This window comes from Panthera leo, chromosome E1 (genome assembly GCF_018350215.1).
Source record: "Panthera leo isolate Ple1 chromosome E1, P.leo_Ple1_pat1.1, whole genome shotgun sequence".
Lineage (NCBI taxonomy): Eukaryota > Metazoa > Chordata > Mammalia > Carnivora > Felidae > Panthera > Panthera leo.
The window spans coordinates 57515221-57537826 of NC_056692.1; the positions used below are offsets into that span (position 1 = coordinate 57515221).

Here is a 22606-nt window from a genome sequence, read left to right on the forward strand (position 1 = left end):
TGACATTAAAAGAATAGAAGCCAGCAGCCCGCATAGAGCTGGAGCACTGAGGAGGTCTCTTATTTCTGGCCTGCGGATGTGAGAGGCGCCACTCAGCCACCCCTGCAGCTCGGGAAGTGACTTCAGAACACCCTGTTCCTGACAGAGGACACACAGATTTTTCCCGTAGGCTGCAGGATTTGCCGTTGCTGGGACACCGCTTTGAGGTGGGAACCAGCCCCACCCACCCTCCCTCTCTTTCCTTGTTCTCTCCCAAGTTTGCCACTGCCCCCGGCCCCTCCTGGACGCCCAGGTCTGGGAGGTCAGTGATGCCTTCAGGGACTTCAGTTCTTTCTCTGTCCCTTTGTCCTTCAAGCTCACTTGAAGCTTTGGGGCGGCAGTGAAGCCCTCTAGAACTCTCCTGACTTTGTGGAGCAGGTGGGGGCCTGTCTTGGCCCTCTTTGGTTGCCTAGCAGCCAGGAGCTGCTCAGAGCTCTGTTCCTGGAGACTGGATTCATTCCCTGTCCTTTCCAGACTCCCACCAGCCACTCTGGGTCTCCGTTTATTCACCTGTAAAAAAATCTAGCTAGAGCAGGAGCAAACAGACCCATGGGCAGAAACAACGCTGCAGAGATGGGCCCCCAGCACATAGTGGACCTAAGCATGTGACTCGGGTGGTGTTTCAAACCTGCCTTTGTTCAAAGCCACTTACTGGACAGTGTGGGGGCAACTGGCCAGATCTTGGAAAACAAATCTGAACCCGTTTCGTGCACCTTCCATTGATATACTTCTCAAAGAATCAAGACTTTTTTTTTTTTTTCAGATCAAGACTTTAACAATAAAAAAGAAAACCAAAAGAAATCTTCAATGAATACCTTTTCTAAATCATCTCAGAGCAGAACAAGCCTTTCTAAGCGTGGCAAAAACAAAACAAAAGAAGCCAGCCAGAAACAAAAAATAAAAGTCAGGGGCACCTGGCTGGCTCAGTCAGAAGAGCCCATGGCTCTTGACTGGGGAGGGGTTGGGGGTGGGTGCTGAGTTCAGGCCCACTTTGGGTGTTGAGATTACAAAATAAATAAATAAATAAATAAATAAATAAATAAATAAACAAACAAACTAAAAAAAAAAAGTCAAAAAGAAAAGGAGTGATAAATATGACGGCATAAAAATTTAAAACTTCTGCAAGAAAAAATATAGGACAGAGTGAAAAGACAACAAACTGGGGTCCAGGGCACGGAGGGCAGGACAAATGAGGCTAAGGGCCTTTTGAATAAAAACTCACCCGGCAGTAGGAAAAATGTCATTAACCCAACAGCAAAGCAGACATGAAGAGGCAATTCACAGGCAAGATGAAAGTGACAGGTTTGAGATGATCAGCCTCCCTCGTAATCCCAGCAGTGCAGTTTAAAACAAGCGCGTGTTGCTCGCAATTTTCTTGTGCATTAGGCTAGGAAATAAATGCAAGCTACTAACTTTTTTTTCTCCTTTTTAAGTTTACTTATTTAAATAATCTCTACACCCCACGAGGGGTCTGAATTTACAACTCCAAGATCAAGAGTCACAGGCTCCACCCACTGAGCCCGCCAGGGGCCCGTGCAGGCTACCAGTTTCTGATCCAATTCTTAAAGACTGTTACCCATAGAAATGAACAAAATTAGTCTGACAACGGCCAAAACTGCACATGCTCAGTGTCTTTACTAACGCTGATGAAAGCCTCGAGATTTTTTTCTTTCAGGTACTACATTTAGATGTTAAAATGTTGACTCCAGACAATAGGAACGTGGTACAAATAACCTAGAAGGCTCAAACTGGCAGAAGCTGTTATCGGTAAAATTTGATTTAGCCAAAAGCTTGATCTGTGAATTAAATATTTGTTACAAAAACTTATGAAAAAGGGGAGTGAGTGTTTAGTGGGCACAGGCTTAATTTATATGTGCTCGACAGGGGCCAGTCCCTGAACCCGTCACAGGGACTCCAGCGCCTCCTCAGCCCCTCTTCTCACCAGACTTTGCAATCATTCGGGAAAGCGCTACGTGGGGGAAGGGACCAGCGCCGGCGGGGACGGCGCAGGGCGCGGCGGAAGGACTACAACTCCCAGCAGGCACCGCGCCGCCCAGCCTTGCATTCCCAGAAGGCCGCGGGCGGCGCGTTCAGGGACCGTGCGTTCCCGACATGCCCCGCGACGGCCGCCAACCTCCGGATTTGAATCGAGTCAGCGCTCGGCGGTTGCGGTGTCGGGATGGGCGCTTCGTCGTTGCCTCCGGCCTGGCAGCTCTACCTCAAGGACCACCGCATCTCTACGTTCAAGAACTGGCCGTTCTTGGAGGGCTGCGCCTGCACCCCGAGCGGGTGAGACCCCACGGCCCCCCGCCGGCCCCAGGCCCGCCCCTCCCCAGGGCCCCGACGCGGCCCCCGGGCGACCCCTGCCTCTGCGGGCTCCCGAATCCCGGGCGACCCCTGCCTCTGCGGGCTCCCGAATCCCGGGCGACCCCTGCCTCTGCGGGCTCCCGAATCCCGGGCGACCCCTGCCTCTGCGGGCTTCCCGTCCCAGGCGACCCCTCCCTCTGTGGCCTTCCGGGTCCTGGGCAGACCCTCCCTCTATGGGCTCCCGAATCCCGGGCGACCTCTCCCTCCGTGGACTCCCGGGCCCCCGAGGCATCCTCTCCCTCTGTGGCCTTCCGGTTCCCGGGCGACCTGTCTCTCTGTGGACTCTTGGGCCCCCCGGGGCGACCCCTCCCACTGTGGACTCCCGGGCCCCCGGGGCGACCTCTCCCTCTGTGGCCTTCCGGTCCCAGGCGACCCCTCCCTCTATGGGCTCCTGAATCCCGGGCGACCCCTCCCTCTGTGGCCTTCCGGTCCCAGGCGACCCCTCCCTCTATGGGCTCCTGAATCCCGGGCGACCCCTCCCTCTGTGGGCTCCTGGGCGCCTGGAGCGCCCCCGCCAGCGCCTGAGCCTCAACTCTCCCCTGCAGATGGCCGAGGCCGGCTTCATCCACTGTCCCACTGAGAACGAGCCCGATTTGGCTCAGTGTTTCTTCTGCTTCAAGGAGCTGGAAGGCTGGGAGCCAGACGATGACCCCATGTAAGTCCCCCGGGCCGCCTCGCTGCCGCTTCCAGGGAGCCCCGGCTCCACCCCCGGCTTTTGTTGTGCGCGGGGCCTGCAAAAACTTAGCGATGGGGCCCGGCTTTGCAATTTCATTTTGTGCCCTAAACAGTTACCGCAGATGGATGAGTCTGTGTGTCGGTGCCCCGGTGGTGCTTTCAACCTAATCACACCTGATGTGGCCAAACGGCCCTCAGAGTGGATGCCGAAGAAAGGCTCGTTCTTAGGGTTCGGTACTTGATGCCCTTCAGGTTTGACAGAATAGAGGAGCGGATCCTGTTGTGACCTGGGGGTGTCCAGGTGCTTCCCTGGTTACAGAGTTTTTTCAAGGTTTATTGAGGGGCACCTGGGTGGCTCAGGTCATGATCTCCGCCGTTCATGGGTTCGAGGACACCCCACCCCCTCCCCATCGGAGCCTGGAGCCTGCTTCGGATTCTGCGTCTCCCTTGCTCTCCGCCCCTCCCCCACTCACATCCTGTCTCTATCAAATATAAATAAACATTACAATTTTTTTAGTTAAATAAAACTTTGTTGAACTGTAATTCACGTACCACAGAAACCACCCTTTTAAATGTTTTTATTTTTTTTTGAGAGAGAGCGACAGAGCAGGCGCAAGCAGGGGAGGGTCATAGAGAGAGGGGGACAGAGGGGGCTCTGCTGACAACCGGCCGCCCAACACAGGACTCGAACTCATGACCTGAGCTGAAGTCGGACACTTAACCTACTGAGCCGCCCAGGCGCCCAGAAAGACAGAACACAAGTGGGGGAGGGGCAGAGAGAGAGGGAGACACAGAATCCCAAGCAGGTTCCAGGCTCGGAGCTGTCAGCACAGAGCCCGACGCGGGGCTCGAACTCACAAACCATGAGATCATGACCTGAGCCAAAGTCGGACGCTTAACTGACTGAGCCACCCAGGCGCCCCGGCATCTAGTTACTTTTAAAAATTCTGTGTATATGGGGCGCCTGGGTGGCTCAGTCGGTTGGGCGGCCAACCTCAGCTCAGGTCATGATCTCACGGTCTGTGAGTTCGAGCCCCGCGTCGGGCTCTGTGCTGAGCCTGGAGCCTGTTTAAGATTCTGTGTCTCCCTCTCTCTGACCCTCCCCTGTTCATGCTCTGTCTCTCCCTGTCTCAAAAATAAATAAAACGTGGGGCGCCTGGGTGGCGCAGTCGGTTAAGCGTCCGACTTCAGCCAGGTCACGATCTCGCGGTCCGTGAGTTCGAGCCCCGCGTCAGGCTCTGGGCTGATGGCTCGGAGCCTGGAGCCTGTTTCCGATTCTGTGTCTCCCTCTTTCTCTGCCCCTCCCCCGTTCATGCTCTGTCTCTCTCTGTCCCAAAAATAAATAAAAAACATTGAAAAAAAAAAATTAAAAAAAAAAATAAATAAAACGTTAAAGAATAAATAAATAAACAAATAAAATAAATAAAAATTCTGTGTATATGTTCAGATAGACAGTGACAGCTGACTTTCTGTATGTGATGCTGATGCCACATTCTTTTCTCACCTTTTTTTCCCTGTCGGGACCGATTGCTTCCATAACTTTAATATTTTCCTCTAGAGAATCACCCGAGTTGTCTCTCCTTGGCCAGAAGAGAGTTGCTGTTTTCACTAATGTGTTTGCTCTCATGACCCATTGTTGACTGGGATGGCGTGGTGATCATACCAGGGATCACTGGCAAAGTACTGGCTGTATTCTTGCCAGTGAAATTTTTTTTTTAAGTTTATTCATTTATTTTGAGACAGCACGTGAGCGAGTGTGCTTGTGCGAGTGGGGGAGGGGCAGAGAGAGGGTCCCGAGCAGGCTCCAAGGCAGAGCCCAACATGGGGCTTGATCCCACGACCGAGAGATCATGACCTGAGCCAAGGTCCAGAGTCGGCCACTTAACGGACTGAGCCACCCAGGCACCCCGGGAGTGAGTTTCCCAGTGCTAGAATATTTTCAGAGGCTGGTTTCTGCGGGCTGTCCTTTGGGTCTTTGTGTGGCTGTGCGTTCATTCCGGTACTGTTGTGGTCACTGCTGTCCGCTGTGTAGGGAAAAGTCCCAGCACAGAGAGTGAAGCCGAGGAGTCCCCTGGAGAAGCCCGGCCGATGGTGCCCTTATTCGGGACCAGCAGATTATGTAGCAATTCCAGGGAAATGACATTACTTCAAACAGTTCCTTCCTTGAGGATTTTAGAGGGATTTGGCGTGTGCTACCTCTGCGCTCACACCGTGTCACGCTTCCTATTTGTTGAAATGCCTATTCATTTATGCGGGACTCCGTATAAAACCCATCCGCCCCAAGCGTGGCGGGGAGACGTCCACGGGGGTGGGGGGGGGGTGAGGGGGCAGAGACGGGCTGTGCGGCAGGGTGTACCGGGACCTCCCGCTGGCCCTGTGCACTTCGCACTGCGGTCCGGAAGCCGAGGGAGGCGTGTCCCGTGAGGCGGGGTGGCGGGTGTTGGTGACAGACGGTTGCTTTTCTCCCTCTCCCCGACTCTTCTCTCCTGACGTGCTCCTGTATTGATTTTTCTAGAGAGGAACATAAGAAGCATTCATCTGGTTGTGCCTTTCTTTCTGTCAAGAAGCAGTTTGAAGAATTGACCCTCAGTGAATTTTTGAAACTGGACAAAGAGAGAGCCAAGAACAAAATTGTATGTATTATCGGGAATAAGGACCAAGGGCAAGCTGTTGAGCACCTGTACCACTGAGCTCCCCGCCCCTCATTTTGGAGGGGCTCTTCTCCTCAGTTAACATTTGAAGCCCCTCGGATGCACATGTGAGGATACAAAGGACAGGAAAGCATCTGTCCTGGAATGTGGCCTTGGGGTCGTGCAGTCAGATGGGAGAGAAACGTGCTCCCTCCTGTGTTTAGCGTGAGGTGCCTTTGGTGGTGGGACGGCGGTGGTTAGACTGGCGCTCCTGCCTTCGGCGGCGGTCTGTGGGAGGCCGTTCATGTGGCGTGTGAGCGCGGTGGGGACAGAGGGTTTGGGAGCACGTAGCGCCATTTCGGGGAAGGAGCATTGTGGGTGTTGGGGGAAAGGACCTTGGGTTTCTGCAAGTGAACTTTCACCTGGGGACAGGCATCCTAGGGTATCCGGAGAGGAGAGGGGTGAACCTGCGGACCCACTAAGGCGTGGGAACCCAGCAGCCCAGACCGTAGAGAAAATCGGGGCTCCCCGTTAAGTCTGAATCTCAGGTACACAGGGAATAGTTTCTTAGTAGAGCTCATGTTTTGTATGGTTGTATACGAAAAAATTACTTGGGTTTTTTTTTTTGTTTTTTTTTTTTTCAGAGTTTTATTTGCTAAGTATGGCCGTGTTACAGAGCACAGACGTTCGGGGGTTGATACCGTAGGGAAGCACTGAGCTGGCGGTCAGTGTCCTGGTTCTGTCCCTGCCACTCGTGGGCTTTGCGGGTTGAGACCAGCCTTGGCCACAACTTTCCCTGCTGCAAAATGCAAGGCTGATCTGCCCCGCCCTCCCGGTTTCTGAGGTCCTTTTTTGATTGAAAAGGACGTTCCCTTTTAGAGATGGTTCCGAAATAGTTCCAGTAGGGTAGGTTTTAAATGCTGAGGACCAGTTATGTTTTGTTAGGAAGGGGGAAGAAATTGGTGGTCAGTATAGCAAGGTGTGGAAGAGGTGTTGACTCGTGGGGGCCTCGGGAGCCGCAGTGTTGGAATCGGGAAGTGGGCTGGGGACAGCCTTCTCGGCTGGGGGCCCGCACACCTGTGAAGTGCCGAGGTATTTTAGCCTTCGCGGGCCTTCGGGGGCCTTCGCGGGCCGCCTGGTTTCTGTTAGGTAGTATTCCTGTTCTTCTCACAACCGTTTAAAAACGCGAAAACCATCCTTCGCCTAATGACTGTATGAGAAACAAGCCATGTGTCCCGCAGGCCACAGCCGGCCGACCCCATTCTAGGTGACAGAGCAGCCTGTATACTTCGGGGACAGTCGTGAGAAAGCCGTCCTCTGGCAAGCAGGAGGGAGGCTGATGTGTGACCCGGGGCGGCTGAAACAGACAAAACGATGTCAAGTGGGGGCTCTTGGGTGAGGGCAGTCAGTCCGTGGGGAGAGGGGGCTCATTGGAGCGGGCAGCCCACCGAGAGACGCCCGGTCACCAGCGTCTGCGTGCACAGCGGTGGGGCGGAACCGGACCAGGTGAACGTCCAGGGGACCGAAGTGCGGGGGTGGGAAGAAAATGCTTTGCTTTCCCCCAAGGGCTGCTTTTGTTCTCCTCAAGTCAGGATAAGGAAATACTTTAACATGATGCATTTATTTTTATTACTTTAATTATAAAATAAATGATATAAATTCCTGTAAGGAAGAATCAAAAGCCCTACCTACCTCTATACTTAGGGTGCCCACCGTTAACGGATGTGTTTCCTTCCAGATCATTTTTAAATTTATGTATTTTAAAGAAGAATGCAAAGCGTAAGCTTTCAGACTTTCCTTATTTGGTTTATACTACTTCCAAACAGGAGAGTTTCTGTCGGCCCGTGGCGCTCAACTATAGCACTGTGACGTTCTAGAGCTGTGCTGCCCAGCACCGTGGCCGTCGGCCACCCTTGGCTTTTATGACGAAGATTCTGTAAAATGCAGAATTCGGTGCTCCGGTCATACAAACAGCATCTCACCTGTCCAACGGCTGCATGCGGCCAGTCGCTGCTGCACTGCGTGGTGTTTTTGTCATTGCGAGAGGTTTTGCTGGACGTGGTGTTGTAGAGTGTCAGCCAGTTGTGATTTGCTGTGAATAATTTCTAAGTTTATTCGCTTATTTTGAGAGAGAGAGAGAGAGAGAGAGAGAGCACACACGCATGCGCGCATGAGCAGGGGAGGGGCAGAGAGAGGGGCAGAGAGAGAATCCCAAGCAGGGCGCGAACCCACAAACCGCAAGACCGTGACCTGAGCCAAAATCAAGAGTTGGAAGCTCAACCAACTGAGCCATCCAGACGCCCCTGCTGCAAATAATTTATCGCTAATATAAAATAAAACTCGGGTCCCCTCGGGTCCCCATGCACGTTTCCATGTGAATGGATGGTCACGTCGAGTCAGAGCCAAGTGCAGGGGACCGGCATCACCAGAGGCCTGTCTGCTTCGCCCTGGAGCACCCAGGTGGGCACTCTAGGGTACCGCCCTCCTGGAGGCGGGCTGGCACGCAAACCTCATGTTTTGTAGGGGTAAATAAGGTTGGAGGCTGAAACTTTGAATGATTTATTAAATCGGTTATGTGATTGCCAGACGTTCTGGCAAAAGAACACGATGGAATAATTGTTTTGGGTTACACGAATACCGAAGGGACAAATGTTTGCTGTGAGGCTGTGGATTTCTGAGGCCCCAGATTTAAATGTGAGGCGCCAGGCAGCGTGACGGGATCACCGACGAGCAGCCCATCCGGGTCCCGACGCACAGAACGCGTGCTGCATCGGTAGACGGCCGGGGCTGTCGGGGGGCTAACTTGGGAGCACGCCACATGCCCTGTGACTCGTTTTCTGCTGCTGCATGGCCACCTCTGCATTTAGAGAAAAATGAAATAAAGTGGAACCAATTAGAAAATAAATCTGTTCAGGGGACGAACTTCATATGGGAGCAGCAGAGAAGTGCCAGGCTTGAGTTTGTGGGCACCAACAGTGAGGATAAAGTGAGGCACGAGAGGAAGGAAAAAGGGGTCCTAAGCTCCAGATAGCACATGTGTGCTCAGTGAGTTTTAATATGCTTTTTTTTAACTTACTTATTTTTTTAATAATTTTTTTAATGTTTATTTTTGAGAGAGACAGAGCGCAAGTTGGGGAGGGGCAGAGCGAGAGGGAGACAGAATCCGAAGCAGGCTCCAGGTTCTGAGCTGTCAGCACAGAGTCTGACGAGGGGCTCAAACTCAGGAACCGCGAGATCGTGACCTGAGCCGAAGTTGGACGCTTAACCGACTGAGCCAGCCTGGTGCCCCTTATTGTGTTTTTCATAGTGAGTTTCTGAATTTTGCTTCGATCCACCTTTATTAAGAAAATAGATAAAATGGAGATGTTGACCTCCGTGTCGTGGTGGTTAAATTACAGACTGTGTACATAGGGGCTTAATTAATTTTAGGCTTTTTTGAAAGAGAAGAAGAAAGTAAATAAAAAATATATTTTGCAAGGCCATGGGCCAGGCGCCTGGCTGGCTCAGTCGGGACAGTGTGCAACTCTTGATGTGTGTAGGTCATGAGTTTGAGCCTCATGTTGGGTGTAGAGATTACTTTAAAAACAACAAAAAAAAAGCCATTGTCATCTTTCCATTGTCAGTAAAGACGAGGCTCCATTACTAGGCACACTGTTTTTTGTCATGTGCTGTTTTCCCTTTTTCATGTTAAATCTTATTTTTTTAAGTAATTTTTTAATTAGTAATTTTAGCCTTATACATGCAGCAATAGTAAGATATCCAAAAAAGTACATATTGAAAAGTAATTCTTTTTAATTCTTATTTATATTTGAGAGAGAGACAGAGTGTGAGCAGGGGAGGGGCAGAGAGAGAGGAAGACTCAGAATCAGAAGCAGGCTCCAGGCTTGGAGCTGTCAGCACAGAGCCTGACGTGGGGCTTGAACCCATGAACGCAAGATCGTGACCTGAGCCTAAGTCAGAGGCTTAACCAACTGAGCCACCCAGGGGCCCCTTGAAAAGTAATTTTTTTGTTTTAAGTTAGCCTCTAATTAGACAACAATATATATATATATTTTAAGAGGTCATGCGTGCAAGTGGAGGAGAGGGGCAGAAGGGGAGAGAGGGAGAGAGAATCTTAAGCAGGCTCCAGGCTCCACGCAGAGTACTCCCATGGTCGTGGGATCATACCTGAGCTGAAATCAAGAGGCAGCTGCCCCTAGAAAACAAATTCAACCCAATAAAGGTCTGTTCGTTTTTAATGTGTCAGAGAAGCCCAGGAGAACACAGATTAGGGTAGGGGAAAAGGTCCCTGGATCTGCTAATGAGGTCGGCATTTGTTCTCCTGGAGAGAACGCTTAGGGGAATGACAAGGTCGGAAGGCAGGTTCCGGGAGCGCCTGGCGGCAAAAGAAGTTCTTCTGTTTTAAGGAGAAAGCTGATGTTCAGCAGTGTCTCTGAGTGGACAAGGAGAGGGCTCTGGACTTCACCTGGGGGAGCTTCGGAAGCCGTGCAGGGTGCTGGTCGAGAGCAGGGCCCTTCCACAGACGGTTGGACACGTCGCTGGCCCTCGGTTTCCTCATCTGTATGATGGAAATAATGATACGCCTGCCTCACGGGGACGCTGAACAATAAAGCAGTTCGTGTGTGTGAAGCAGGTGGCATGGTGCTTGCGCAAATGTCGTCTGTTATAATTATTGGGGTGCAGTTTAAATGACAGGCCCTTGAGTTGAATCAGCACGTTCACCCCGTATGGCTGGGTGTCCCCGCCCTGGCACAGCACCCGATTTACTTAGGTGCTCGGTAAATGCTTCCTTATTTTCCCCTTTTGATCTTGCCTGCAGGGTGTGATTGGGAAGCTCAGTTCAGGTTCACGTGGCCTTTTTTTTTTTTTTTTTCCAGGCAAAGGAAACCAACCATAAACAGAAAGAATTTGAAGAGACTGCAAAGAGAGTGCGCTGTGCCATTGAGCAGCTGGCGGCCCTGGAGTGACCCCCGGCCACCACGCTGGGCCCGGAGCGGAGCGCGGCTGCCCACGCACGCGCCCCGGAGTGACCGGCTCTTCCGGGGCCCTTTAACCGCGCCTTAGGAAAGGACGTCCACGTTTTGAAATTAGAATATTTAAGCTAAGCTTTTGTTTTTTTCTTGCAAGTGGTGCCGGGGGCTCCTCTTTGGGCAGCCGGTGCTGCTGAGCTCAGTAACGGAGTCTCTCTCTCTCTCTCTTTTTTCTTCGGTAGTTTCTGGGCCGTTGGTTCCTGGACTTTCCAGGGTGACCGGGTGAGAAGAGTGTTCTCGTGGGCAGAGCCCTTTCACAGGGAAACATCTGGGCTTCAGGCTGACTAGCTGTGGAGCCTGAGATTCGATGCCTGAATGCTACTGTGGGTCTGTTGTGACTGGACAAACGGAGAGCGAAGGAGACCATTTTAGATGTTATTTGTGTAATAATCTAAGTTTCTAGCGCGCGTGTCTCGTGTGGTCAGCACTCCGTGTCACCTCACCTGGATGCGACAAGTCGTGCGGCCTTCCTTTTCCCCCGTCAGGTCTGTGGTACTGCACTGGCCTCCCATACTCCAGAGCGGATTATACAAAATCCCACCCCTGCCAAAGCTCTGAAGGTGCCGAGTGTGGGAAGGGGCTCCCTCGCCTGTCTCGTCACTTTGTAATCTTCAAGTTCATACCGGGGGAGCTGGTGGAATTCAACCCCAGACTGCCTCGGGCCTCGAGGTGTGACAGAAGCCCAGACGGCAGGAGTGCGGGGGGGGAGGGCAGAGGTCTTGACAGTGAAGCCAAGATATCCCTTCACCTCCAGTGGGCACCATAGGCACACCACAAGGTTGTGACATTTCTCTAAAACGGGTGAGGAAGAGGTCCTTGATGCGAGACAGTGCATTTTCTAGAGGCCTGGCTCCCTGCTCTGGAGGAGGCCTCACACGGCTGGGGACAGGCAGGGTGGGACGAGAAACCCGTGGAAGGAGTTTCCTGGTCTTTGTGTTCCCGGGCCTCTGCAAACAGCTGCTTCCTGTTCATGACGTGGCTCAGGTGGCTGACAGGGCACCTGTGTCTTTCTGATGTGAACCCTCCTCAAGGAAGGCAGTGGGATCGATGATCTAAAAGGTGGATCGGGCCTCTCTTTGGGGGGAAACTTGTTTTTATAGGGAACTTGTTTATATTGTTTGCAGTCTTTTACAAGACCGTCAACTGGGTGATGTGATGTACAAGTTGGAGCAGTGGTGATGAGCATGGCAGTCGGGGTGCTCCCTCGGGCCCCGGCCACGGTGCCCTCGCACAGGCCGCCCTCCGGGGGTCCGGTCCCTGCGCTCGTTGAACCTGAGCTGTGGTGTCTTCATCTAACGTGGGGTCATGAAACCTGTGCTGCCTCGGCTGGCTTTCTCGTGTCATGATGTCTGTGTGAGACGCATTCCTCAGCTTCTGAGGTTCTGCAATGTCCTTTTCTTACTTTGTTTGAATTGTTACTTCACAGAACGTCACAAACTACAATTAAGTGAGCACAAAGCCGTCCCAAGTCATTGGGCAAACAGGGTGAACCTCCGGTCGATCTGGAGACAGAGCAAGGTAGCAGGAGGTGGGTAGCAGAAATTGTCGTTTATGAAATTGCTTCGCCACTAGACAGCCCGACTGAGTCGTCAGCCGCACGCCGGTTCTCCCTCCCCGAGCACCAGGCAGTGGCTCAGGAACTCGCCTCAGACGTGTGGGGACTCGGTGGCCACTGCGGGTGATCCGTCGGCCCTGGTCGGCCGAGTCTCCGTTGCCGCTTCTCGCTCCCGCACACCCGTGTCCCGTCCACGTCGTCGTCTCCACACCGGTTCTCCCTGCTGTCCTCCCAGAGGCTCACACAGCAGTTACAGGGACGGATTTCGTTTCTCCCTCTGAAATCGAGCTGCAGGGTGGGTTGTTTTGGCCCAGTTGGAGGTCATCCCGCCATTTCTGAAAAATAAAAACGACTTCATTTCAAACACTTCATTTCAGGGTCTCCTCCTGGGTTTTTAAAGTCTTGTTGGGTTTTTGTTGTGGTTCCCTAGCCTGCCAACTGCTGCTTCCCGCCCACACGGGTGTGGGGAAGGGCTGAGCCTTGGCAGACACAAAGCCGGCCCTGGGCCACAAGGCCCACTTGTGCGTGTCGTCTGGACCCATTCCACGTGTAAACCAGCTATGCGAGATGCATCTCCGGCTTCTTTTTCTTCTTAAAAATTTGTTTAATGTTTACTTTTTATTCTTGAGAGAGAGAGAGAGAGAGAGACAGAGCACGAGCAGGGGAGGGGCAGAGAGAGGGAGACACAGAATCCAAAGCAGGCTCCAGGCTCCCAGCTGTCAGCACAGAGCCCAACGTGGGGCTCGAACTCACAAACCATGAGGTCATGAGCTGAGCTGAAGTCGGACGCTCAACCAACCGAGCCCCCCAGGCGCCCCACATCTCAGTCGTTGAGTAAAGTGTGCTTTTCCCTTCGATCTTGGAGAATATTTATTGGCAGTAGTTTTGTTGGGGGAGAAAGCATTCTAGCCTCTATACTCCTCTAAGTTGCTTATTTTTGGTTATTTGTGCCAGTCTGTAAGTGGATACTTCACCTTAATAACTGGTCCTTACAGGTTGGCTTTGTAGAGAAGCTGGCCCTTTGCACGGCGGGCAGCGATGCAGTTCTTGGCTTTGTCGGGCTGTGCTGTGGACCGGGACCGTGCTGGAGCCTGACCCTCAGTCCCTCCCGCATTTGCACGTCTACAAATGTATTTTCTGTCTTTTGTTTTTGTTTTTAATCTTTCTTTAGAGAGCGCAAGTGGGGAGAGGGACAGAGAGAGAATCTTAGGCAGGCTCCACGCTCAGCGTGGATGGTGGGTTGTCAGGTAGATGGGGTGATTTAGCGGTTAGAGGCCTGCAGTCTGCCTCGGGAATCCGAGTCGTCCACCTGCCCCAGCACTGTGAAGAGGGCCGGCCTGACCAAAAGTGACCCGCCAAGTACGGAGCCACTTGCCACTGTCTGCAGGTCGGCACCCCTTTGGGGTGCTGACCATTCTTTGCAGATTGCCCTTGAAAATAACTCAAAATCGCCTCTGAAGCCTCCTGTAATCTTACCTGCATTGTGTGTGTGTGTGTGTGTGTGTGTGTGTAGACTTGCAAAGAGGCAAAGCTTATCCACGATGGTACAACTAGTAAGTATTAGGGGTAAGGCTTGAACCCAGGCATCCTGGCCCCAGAGGTGGGCCCTCCCTGATTCATGATGCTGCCCGGCCTTTCAGGTGTGGCCGGGGTCAACCGCCTGACTCTGGGGGCTGAGGCCTATCTTGAAATCCATTTTTCAGACTTTGTCAAAAAGACCTTCGTTCTACGGAACCGAAACCTGCCTCCCCAGGGTTTCCGTTGATCCAGTACAACGTTTTTAAAAATTTGAACGAAGATTCATGGGAGCTTGAAAAGATAGTACGAAGGGGCCCCATGTATACCCTTCACCCACTTTGTCCCGTTGTAACTACAGTAAAATGTCTGTACTTGCTTTCAGCATCTTTACTGTTGGGACGCCTGGGTGGTTCAGTCAAGCTTCCGACTCTTGGTTTCCGGCTCAGGTCGTGACCTCACAGTTCAGGCCCTGCATCGGGCTCCGCACTCACCCACTCGCCATGGGGATCCTGCTTGGGATTCTCTCTCTCTGCCCCTCCCCCCGCTCTCGCGTGTGCTCTCTCTTCCTCTCTCTTGATAAAAATTGGAAAGAAAAGAAGGCTCTGTTGTGCAGCTCAGCTTGCTGTGAACCAGTGTTGCCGGCACAAAGGGTTTTCTTGTCTGGGCCCAGCCAGGGTGAGTCTCGCCCTTAGAGCAGAGCAGCTGAGCCAGAGCTTTCCTCACCCCTGGGCTCAGCCTACAGATTTTGAGCCCGTTTTCAGCTGACCAGCCAAACTGGGGCCTTGACTTCTCTGTGGTTATTTTCCACCTGATCTCACGGTGGTCACGTGTACCCACTCGTTCACTCGGATGCCTGTGCATCTGCTGTGTGCGCCTGCTACGTCCAGGAACTGAACGAAGGCCAGAGAGGACTCGTCTCCTGCAGGGAACTCGGGAAGACCAAGGCCAACAAACGGCCGTATGGTGTGGAGGCTGAGAAGACCATGAACTCTGCATTGGGTGGAGATAAAGAACTGAGCTGTCTGTCCGGGAGCAAGGAGGAGGCTGCCAGGCAGCCTCCCACCAAAGAAGGGAAAGGTGTGCCAGGCAGAGGGAACAGAAGCGTACGTTCTGGAGACTGCAGGTGCATCCTGTGATGGGGCACCAGTGGCACCTTCCTGTTTCCCTGTTAGCAAAGCTCCATCAGAGGTGACCAGGCTCACAGATGGACAGATGCTGGCAAGTCCCAGCTGGTTATGAGGAGCCCTTCATAGGTCTGTCAGTCCCCGGGGATGAGACTGACTAGGTATGTGGCTGGCTGCCTCCCACTTAGGGCCAGGTCCCTCCTGTCCCTGATTTTGGTGGCGATGTCCTGGAGAGGGGCGTGGTGCCTGCCAGGTGGCCCGCCGACAGCTCTAATCATGAGTTAAGAGTTGATGGAAGACGGATGAACGGTGAAAAGGGGGGGGGGGGGGGTCACTCTGAAAAGTGGCACTTTTCCAGAGCCAGGCTAGGGTATAATTTGGGTCCATCCCAAGGACAGAGACGGGGAATTCATCAAAGTAGCCCCTCGAGGGCCCGTGCTTACTGCCTGGGGGACAATCTAGTCACATTGGGTTTAAAAACACTGAACTTGAAAGCAGTGAGGCGTAGACTAGCCTGGCCGTCTGCACTGCGGTGTGGGGGGGGAATACTTGTCTATTCTGCACAGAGCTGCGTGGCCCTGTGGGAGCAGTGGCCTCAAGCAGTGCTGGCCCTGGCCCTGACAGCAGAATCCTGTTTAAGTTTTATGGGGGTGCAAAGAAGACCCTTCGAAACCAGCTCTGGCTGAACAGCGGGCGTCACTGGGAAGGAACGTGTAGAGCACACAGCCAGAGAGGGGCTCCTCGGTTCTCCCCGTCTCTAGATTCGTCCTTCGAGCCCACAGGAGGGCTTTGAGCCAACTGAAGCAATCTTGGTCCTTGTCACCTTATAGGTAAACGTTAGGGTCACTAGTCACCCTTTTGCCCCGCAAGCCCCACCTCCGTGCTCCCAGCCCTTCTCACCTCCTGCTTTGCAGATGCCTGTCTCGCCCAGAACACCTGCTTTGTGTTTGCTGAATTCTTTCACCTGCCAGGCCCAATGCCCCCTGAGAGGGAAGCCCCCCCCCCAGGTACTCCCCAGCTTCAGAGCAGGGCGGGGGCACCCACACTGCCACAGCTGGGAAGCCCCTAGGCCTGCTCTGTGCCCCAACCCAGCCTTGGAAAGGTGCACAGCCTGCAGGAACCCCAAATGATTCCATGGGCTCTGAATGCTGCTTGAGGTGGTGTCTCAATGACTGCTTCCTGACTGCATTCCTCAAACCTAGTGGAGGAAAAGGGGCTGGAACATTCAGAAACGAGAGCCTGGGTGACCCTGGGTCATGAAGCTGCTTGGTCCGAGAAGGGCCACCTTCAGTGACGATGTGGACGTCAGCCTCGGACCCTGTCTCTGCAGGCTCTGCCCGGCCCTGTGGGGCAGCCACCCACCATCCAGGGGCCCAGAGAGGAGGCCCCCCCCCATCACCCACAATTGCACCCAAGAGAGCCCCCTCCCTACCATGCAAGTCATTGCCTGCTCCTGGGTGGGGGCCCTTTGAGACTCCCCTGCTTCCCACCCACAGCGTCTGACCGTGTCCTAGAAGGTGCCTCTCCATGTTTGCTGAGTGAGTGAGGGACAGGCAGAGCTGGGCCCTGCCCCCTGTGACATTTGTAATTAGAAGCTAACTGGAAGCAAGCCTTCACCCTCCTGCGGCCCCCTCGCCAGCCTGCCTAGGCCCTTTGCCCACCCACCCGCTTCACCGGATCCCTCTGGTTAGTCGGAGACCGATTAAGACCAGGACCGCAGGGCCAGCCAGCGGCCAAGTGCCCCAGCCAGGGGCGGCTGCCTCCCACCATTCAGGCTGTCAGCTGCCTGCTGAGCCCCCTCCTGGGACGACGCAGGCCCCACCCTTCCTCCTCCTCGGCCCGGCCGTTTGGAGGCTGAAAACTCAAAGGTTTAGAGCGATTAAGACATTTGTCCCGGGATCCAGTCCAGCGGCCGGCCCCTCGGTTCGCTGGGATTTGAACCCAGGTCTGCAGCGGCGCTACCTGCCGCTCTGAGACTTCGTTCTGTCTCCTGGGGCCCAGCTCTGCGATCGCCATCGCCGAGAGGTGGGACCGATCTTCCTGCGAACCTGGTGGGGGGGCCCGGGGGGGGGGGGTGCGTATCGCGAGGCTAGCGCGCAGGCAGAAAAGGGGGCGCCGCGTCCCGAAGAGGCTCAGAGCGGACGCACCGGCGTGCGCGCCCCAGCTCCCCGCGCCCAACCCTGACCCCGGCCCGCTCCCCAAATCCCAGGCGCCCCTCCTCGCCCTGGCTCCCCGCGTCCCCCCAACCCTGCCCCCCTACTCCCCGGCCCGGCTCACCAAATCCCGGGCGCCCCCTGCCCGGCCGGGCTCCCCCACTCCCGGCTCCCCATTGCCCCCCGCACTCTTCCACTCCCGCGGCCCTCCCCGCTCCCCGGGACCCTGCACCCCGAGCCCCGCATGGCCCGCTGGGCGCGCTGCTCAGCTTCGCGCTGCTGGCGGCCTCCGTGGCCAGCGACTACCGGTACGTCCTGGAGGTGGCGGACGCGGGCAACCGCACGGGGCGCGCCGCGCGGCGGTCCTGGCACTCGGGCTCTGGCGCGTCTGCGAAGGTACGACGGGGCGGCGGGCCCGGGGCGCAGAGGGCGCGGCCAGGGTGGCGCCCCCGTAGCCCCCACCTCCGTCCCCTCCCAGAACTGGCTGGGTGGTGACAGTCGGGCTACCAGTGCAGGCGCGGGAAATGAAAGTGTTGGGGGGTGGGGGTGTTGCCGGACCCTTTAAGGACCCAAGAGCCTGGGGAGCAGGAGCCGTGGCCAGTCCCCTGCCCGCCCTGGTGTGTGTGTCGGGGTGGGGGTGGGGTGTCTTGTGTTAGGAGCCGCTGTGTTAGGAGCCGCGGCACGTACTTGACAGATGACCGGTCAGCCCCAGGCTCTCAGTGAGCTCTGCTGCTGGCTGATGCCTGACCTTGTCCTTGCTCAGCCTGCAAGTCGTTGCCGTTGCCGGAGAGGCAGAGAATGATGCTTCTCAGGATGCAAGCTGGGTGGGGGGCGGCGGCAGGAAGGAGGGGGCAGAGGCAGGGACGGGGCACCCAGGGACCACTCTGCGGTTCCTCCTCACCAAGGGGTGTGGGGCCCCTGGGAAGGCACCCTGGGAAGGTGACCACCAGCCGTGTCTTGATTGCTGTCCCCAGGGTTGAGCCTGGCACAGCCAGGGCTCTGGGCTGACAACCCCCCCCCCCCCCATCTCTCTACACACACACCGCTGCCCCCACCTGATCGTCTGACATGCACACGGGCACAAAACAGGAGTGCCACATGCATTTCAGACCTGTATAGATGCTGCCAGGTCCAGAGAGAGGAGGGCATTCCCACCCCCCCCCCGGGGGGCTTCCCCTGCACAGAACCAGCCCTGGGGGTCAGCAGGATCTGTGAGAGGGTGCGAACGTGTGTGCATATGTCAGTGTGAGTGCAAGCGTGTGTGCACGTAAATGTGTGTGGTGAGCATGTGTCCCTGTGCGTATGAATCAACGTGTGAGCATCTCTGTGTGTGTGACTGTGTGCGCGTGCGTGTGCCCGTGTGTTTCCAAACGTGGGCGCGTGTGCACGTGTGTGCAGGAGTCAGACACCACATGACCTGCACGTTTTCCTGTCCAGACAAAGCCACATGTGAGCACGCACACGGCCCCGGGCTTAAGGTTGAGGGCGGTGTGAAACTGTAGACAGGCATCCGTGTAGGTATCGTGTGTATGTTGTAGAAACAAAACACAAGGTCTTAAACCCTCCAAACCCATTTGAAGCCACAGCTCTGGGGTCCAGGAGAGAATCTGACGGGGCTCCGGGGCCACTGGTCGGCCCACTGGGTTCTGGCAGGAACCTCGCTGCGTGCCCACAGGCCCACCCATCTCAGAGGAACACAGGGTGGGTGGTGGCCCGGCAGGTGTCCAGCCCACGAGGTTTCGCGTCCTTTCTGCTTTGCAGGGCAAAACAGCTGCGTCCCCCTGAGCCACCCCTTTGCCGGCGAGAGCCCGGATGCCTCCACCTCGGAGCAGCGCCCCGTCTGTGAGTCCTGGGCCCGAGTCACGCCCGTCCCTTCCCCAGTCTCCAGGTGAGACTGTCCTGTGAAGGCGGACCTCCAGGCCGACAGGACTCTGAAGCGCTCACCCGGATCTGCCTTGGGGGGTCGGTCCGCGTCCCCGCCCGCACCCTGAGCCCCCGCTCCTGGCAGCCCTCCACCGAGCTGTCATGGTGGTCTTGCCCCTGAGCCTCGTCCTTGTCGTGTGCGGCTGGGTCTGCGGCCTCTTCGGTTCCCTGGCACAGAGCGTCCTTCTGCTGCTCTCCGCCAGCTGCTACTTCTTGCTGGGAGGTGAGTCCTGGGGGCCGTGGGTCCTGGGGGGGCGTGCCTCCTCTCCTGCCACCCTTTCCCTGCTCCCATCGGTTGTGCTGAGCCTGGGCCCACCCTGGGGATCCAGCAGCAGCAGGCAAAGGCACCTTGGGTGGCAGCAGCCTTGATAGGGACGGGGGCAGGGGGTAGAGGCCTTTATAGTAGGGACAGGGGCAGGGGTTCTGGCTGTGGGCCTAGATCGAGGGACGGAGGAGCCCCGAGGTTGAGCTTCTAGGCATGGGAGGCATGAGGCTCCCCGAGGCGACCCCAGGACCTGCCCTACTAGACCCGCAGGAAGGGCATGGGCTGACCCCTACCTGTTCTCCTTCCCAGACTGGCCTGGTAGGAGGAGGGAGAGTGGGCAGGGCCAGGCATTAAGACAGGTGAAAAGGGGCCTCACAGTCCTTGGCAGTGACCCCAGCCTAGCCCAGACGATGACTGGTGACAGTTCATCAGCTGACATTCATCTAGACTCTGCTGGGCACCGGGCCAGGCAGTCCTGCAGGGGTGCAGCCGAGGCCTCTCTGTGGTCCCAGCCTCCAGCTGAGACGGTCAAGGATTCACCAAGGTCGGCAGGAAGCTTCACTGCTTTTTGGTGCCGTCTGCCCCTGGCAGCCAGCCGGTGCCCCCAGAAGCCCAAGGCTGGAGGTCACTGACGGTGGGCTGGGGCTCCTTGGGGTCAGTCCTCAGTGGCCTGTGCTGTCGGGGGTGAGGTCTGAGCCGAGTCTGGCATCCGGGCCAGCTCTACTGTCAGGGCCGAGGCACTTGAGACCCAGACCATGTGGGCCTGGGGCTCCCTCTCGGGCAGGCCCCCCTCCTCCCCAGGGGATGCTGTGCCCTGTGGGAGGCCTTGGTCAAGACGGACTAGGCGGGCTTGCCTGGAGCCAAGAGACTGGGGGACCAGGAGCCTGGGCGTGCGTGTGCTTTAGAGAACGAAAGCGGGAGAAATCAGCTGTGGCCTGACCCCAGAGACCGGCTGTGTGGGCCCAGATCCAATCAAGAGGACCTTGGGAAGCCAGTGAGAGGAGTAAGAGAGTGGAACAGTATCCGGGAAACCTTGGCGTTAGGCTCTCAGAACCAGGGGCGCTGGCCAGTGGGTGGAGGGAGAACCTGCTTCAAAGAACAACGCCTCACGTGCTCCCCTCGCCCAGGGTCCAGTCTGGCTGCACCACTGCTCTCCTTGCAGGGTTGGGGGGGGGGGGGGCTCCTTGGAAACAGGTCAGCTGACATCATTGACAGGAGCCCGTCCACATGGCAGACACACTAGCTGTAGGGGCTCAGGGACAGGAATGTCACCCCGAGGGGACCTGCCTGAGGCCAGTTTGCCCCACACCTACCCCCACCATCAGCGCCATAAGAGGAGGAGGGACAGAGGGGTCGGGGGCGAACACCCAGCCGGACGGGGTGCCCCCCCACCCCCGAGACAGGAGCATGAGTTCTGCCACTGCCCAGCTTGAGGCTCCGTTGCCGGCCAGGGGTGGAGGGAGGTCAGCGGCTCAGAGAATGGTCTGGCAGGAGCTGGAGCTGCTGTCCCCGTCCCCGGGGCCGGGGGACAGGGTGGGGGGGTTGTTCCAGGCGGGGAGTCAGGCTCCAGAGCTTACACCGCGTCCCCTCCTCTGCCGGGCTGGACGGAGGCAGCCAGTGGGCAGCCTGGGTGGCCTGGTCGGGAGCTCTGAGCGCCACAGGCTGAGACGGACACCTCTGTTTTGGGGACTCCCACTGCGTGAGAGCTCCCGCGGGAGCCTGAGAGCGGCCGTTCGCGAGCCCTGCTGCGGGGTGGTGAACCCCAGTTCCAGGGCCCCCTCCAGGGGGCTTCACGTCCTTCCCCAAATTGAATCCAAAACTTGTGCTGCGGCTCTGCCCAGCCCTAGTCTGGTGGCCGTGAGTCCTGCCTTTCTCCTTCCCATCTTCAGTCAAGTGAGGGATCACAGAGGGCTGGGACAGAGTCAGACGATATGGGGACCCCAGGACTACGCCCCTTCTCTGAGCCCCAGTGAGATCCAGATCAGCTCCGGTCAGCCTCCTGCCCTTGGCTGGGCAGAGTCCAGAGGGAACCCTGTGCCAGGAAGTGCCTGTGGAGGGCGTCAGGACCCGCCCCCCCCCCCCCAGCTTTCCCTACAGTTGGCACAAAGGGTAGGCTCAGCCTGCAGCTGTGGGACACGGGGTGCTTCTCTGGGCTGGTCCTTCCGACTCGGGGTGAACAGGAAAATGTCCCAGTGCCCAACTCTTAGCTTGCCCCAGAACCTCTGGGCACAGGGTCACTGCACCCGGCACCCTGTGCAAAGTCGGAGTGTCAGAGGGAGGAGGGTGTTCGCTTCAGGGGAGGACGGGGTGATGGGATCAGGCAGGCAGGGCCTGGATCGGAGACCTTGGGGGCGGGGAGAGGGCCTGCAGAGGCCGGACACTTAGGCTAGGGCCAGAAAGAGAGGAGGGGGTAACCCAATGAAGCGGGGGGATGTGCAAGGAAGAGGGGGCCTGGTCAGAGCTCTGGAGCCCCCGACTCCCAGTAGAGGTCACCAGCTGTGTGTGTGTGTGTGTGTGTGTGTGTGTGTTGGGGACTCCGGGGAATACAGGAGGGTGCTGGGATACAGAGATGGTTTATGTGAGTCGGGACCGTTGCTGGGGTGTAGGTGGTGCTGTTTGTAAGGGGTTTTGTGGGGTGAGTTCGGGGACTGGATAGGAGCCTCCGCTTCCCCCAAAGGCCAGTGGACAGCGGCTCCGAGGCCGTGTCTGCAGGACCGCCTTGGCCAGGACCTGGTTAGGCAGCTGCCCCAGCGGGCAGCCCCGCGGAGTGGTCCCCCTGCCCCCTCCCCCAGGTGCCCTGACCCTGGTGGGGGTCAGCATCTACACCGGCTACTCGCACCTGGCCTTCCCTGAGACTGCCCACCAGTACGGCCCCCGGACGTCCGCATCAGCTTCGGCTGGTCAGCAGCCCCGGTCTGGGACTGTTGCACCTCGGAGGCACTCGGCGGCCTCCCCCTGCTCACAGCGGCCCGAGCCCTCAGCCTGAGCCGGCAGCCAGGTGTCCCCCACTCCGTGGTCATTTGAGTCTCAGAGGGGCGAGTGGAGGCGGGGAGAGGGGCTCAGTTTCCCTTCGCATGCCTAGGCCTGGCTGGAGCTCTGGCTGGGAGGGCACCCCTGGAGGTGGGGCAGGGGGCTGGGGGCAGAGCCAAGGATCCGGTCTCCTCTTGCTTGGCAAAGCCAGATGTTTGGGGGCCTCCCGTGCGCGGTTTGTGCCCTTTAAGGGCTAGCTGGTTTGGCCTCCTCTCAGGCATGAGTTGAAGGGCTCCCAGCAAGAGACAGCAAGTGGCCCGAGATCGTCAGTGGGGCCGGGGCGGGGGTGCTCAGCGG

The 22606-nt window shown here is 56.6% G+C and overlaps 2 protein-coding genes across 3 annotated transcripts; both read left to right on the forward strand.

Annotated features, from left to right (window-relative positions):
• The first annotated feature begins 2139 nt into the window (after positions 1-2139).
• BIRC5 (baculoviral IAP repeat containing 5) lies at positions 2140-12667 on the forward strand. Of its 2 annotated transcripts, none has more exons than XM_042915914.1 (4): positions 2140-2328; positions 2952-3061; positions 5597-5714; positions 10589-12667. In XM_042915914.1, the coding sequence occupies exons 1-4, from the start codon at positions 2152-2154 to the stop codon at positions 10676-10678; spliced, it is 495 nt and encodes a 164-aa protein (XP_042771848.1). In that variant the 5' UTR covers positions 2140-2151; the 3' UTR covers positions 10679-12667. The 2 variants fall into 2 exon arrangements, with proteins under 2 accessions (XP_042771848.1, XP_042771849.1); XM_042915915.1 differs by having other exon boundaries at positions 2219-2328; positions 2933-3061.
• Positions 12668-13837: 1170 nt separating this feature from the next.
• Positions 13838-22303, forward strand: TMEM235 (transmembrane protein 235). Its single transcript, XM_042914510.1, is given in 8 exon segments — positions 13838-13849; positions 14702-14891; positions 17330-17461; positions 17464-17487; positions 18853-18933; positions 19100-19237; positions 22072-22149; positions 22152-22303. Coding segments are annotated over 8 exon segments (807 nt in total).
• Positions 22304-22606: the final 303 nt, after the last annotated feature.

Coding starts and splice junctions, on each gene's coding strand:
- BIRC5 (XM_042915914.1), top strand. CDS start 2,152: ATGCCCCGCGACGGCCGCCAACCTCCGGATTTGAATCGAGTCAGCGCT. Junction 2,329..2,951: donor TGCGCCTGCACCCCGAGCGG/GTGAGACCCCAC, acceptor TCTCCCCTGCAG/ATGGCCGAGGCCGGCTTCAT. Junction 5,715..10,588: donor AGAGAGCCAAGAACAAAATT/GTATGTATTATC, acceptor TTTTTTTTCCAG/GCAAAGGAAACCAACCATAA.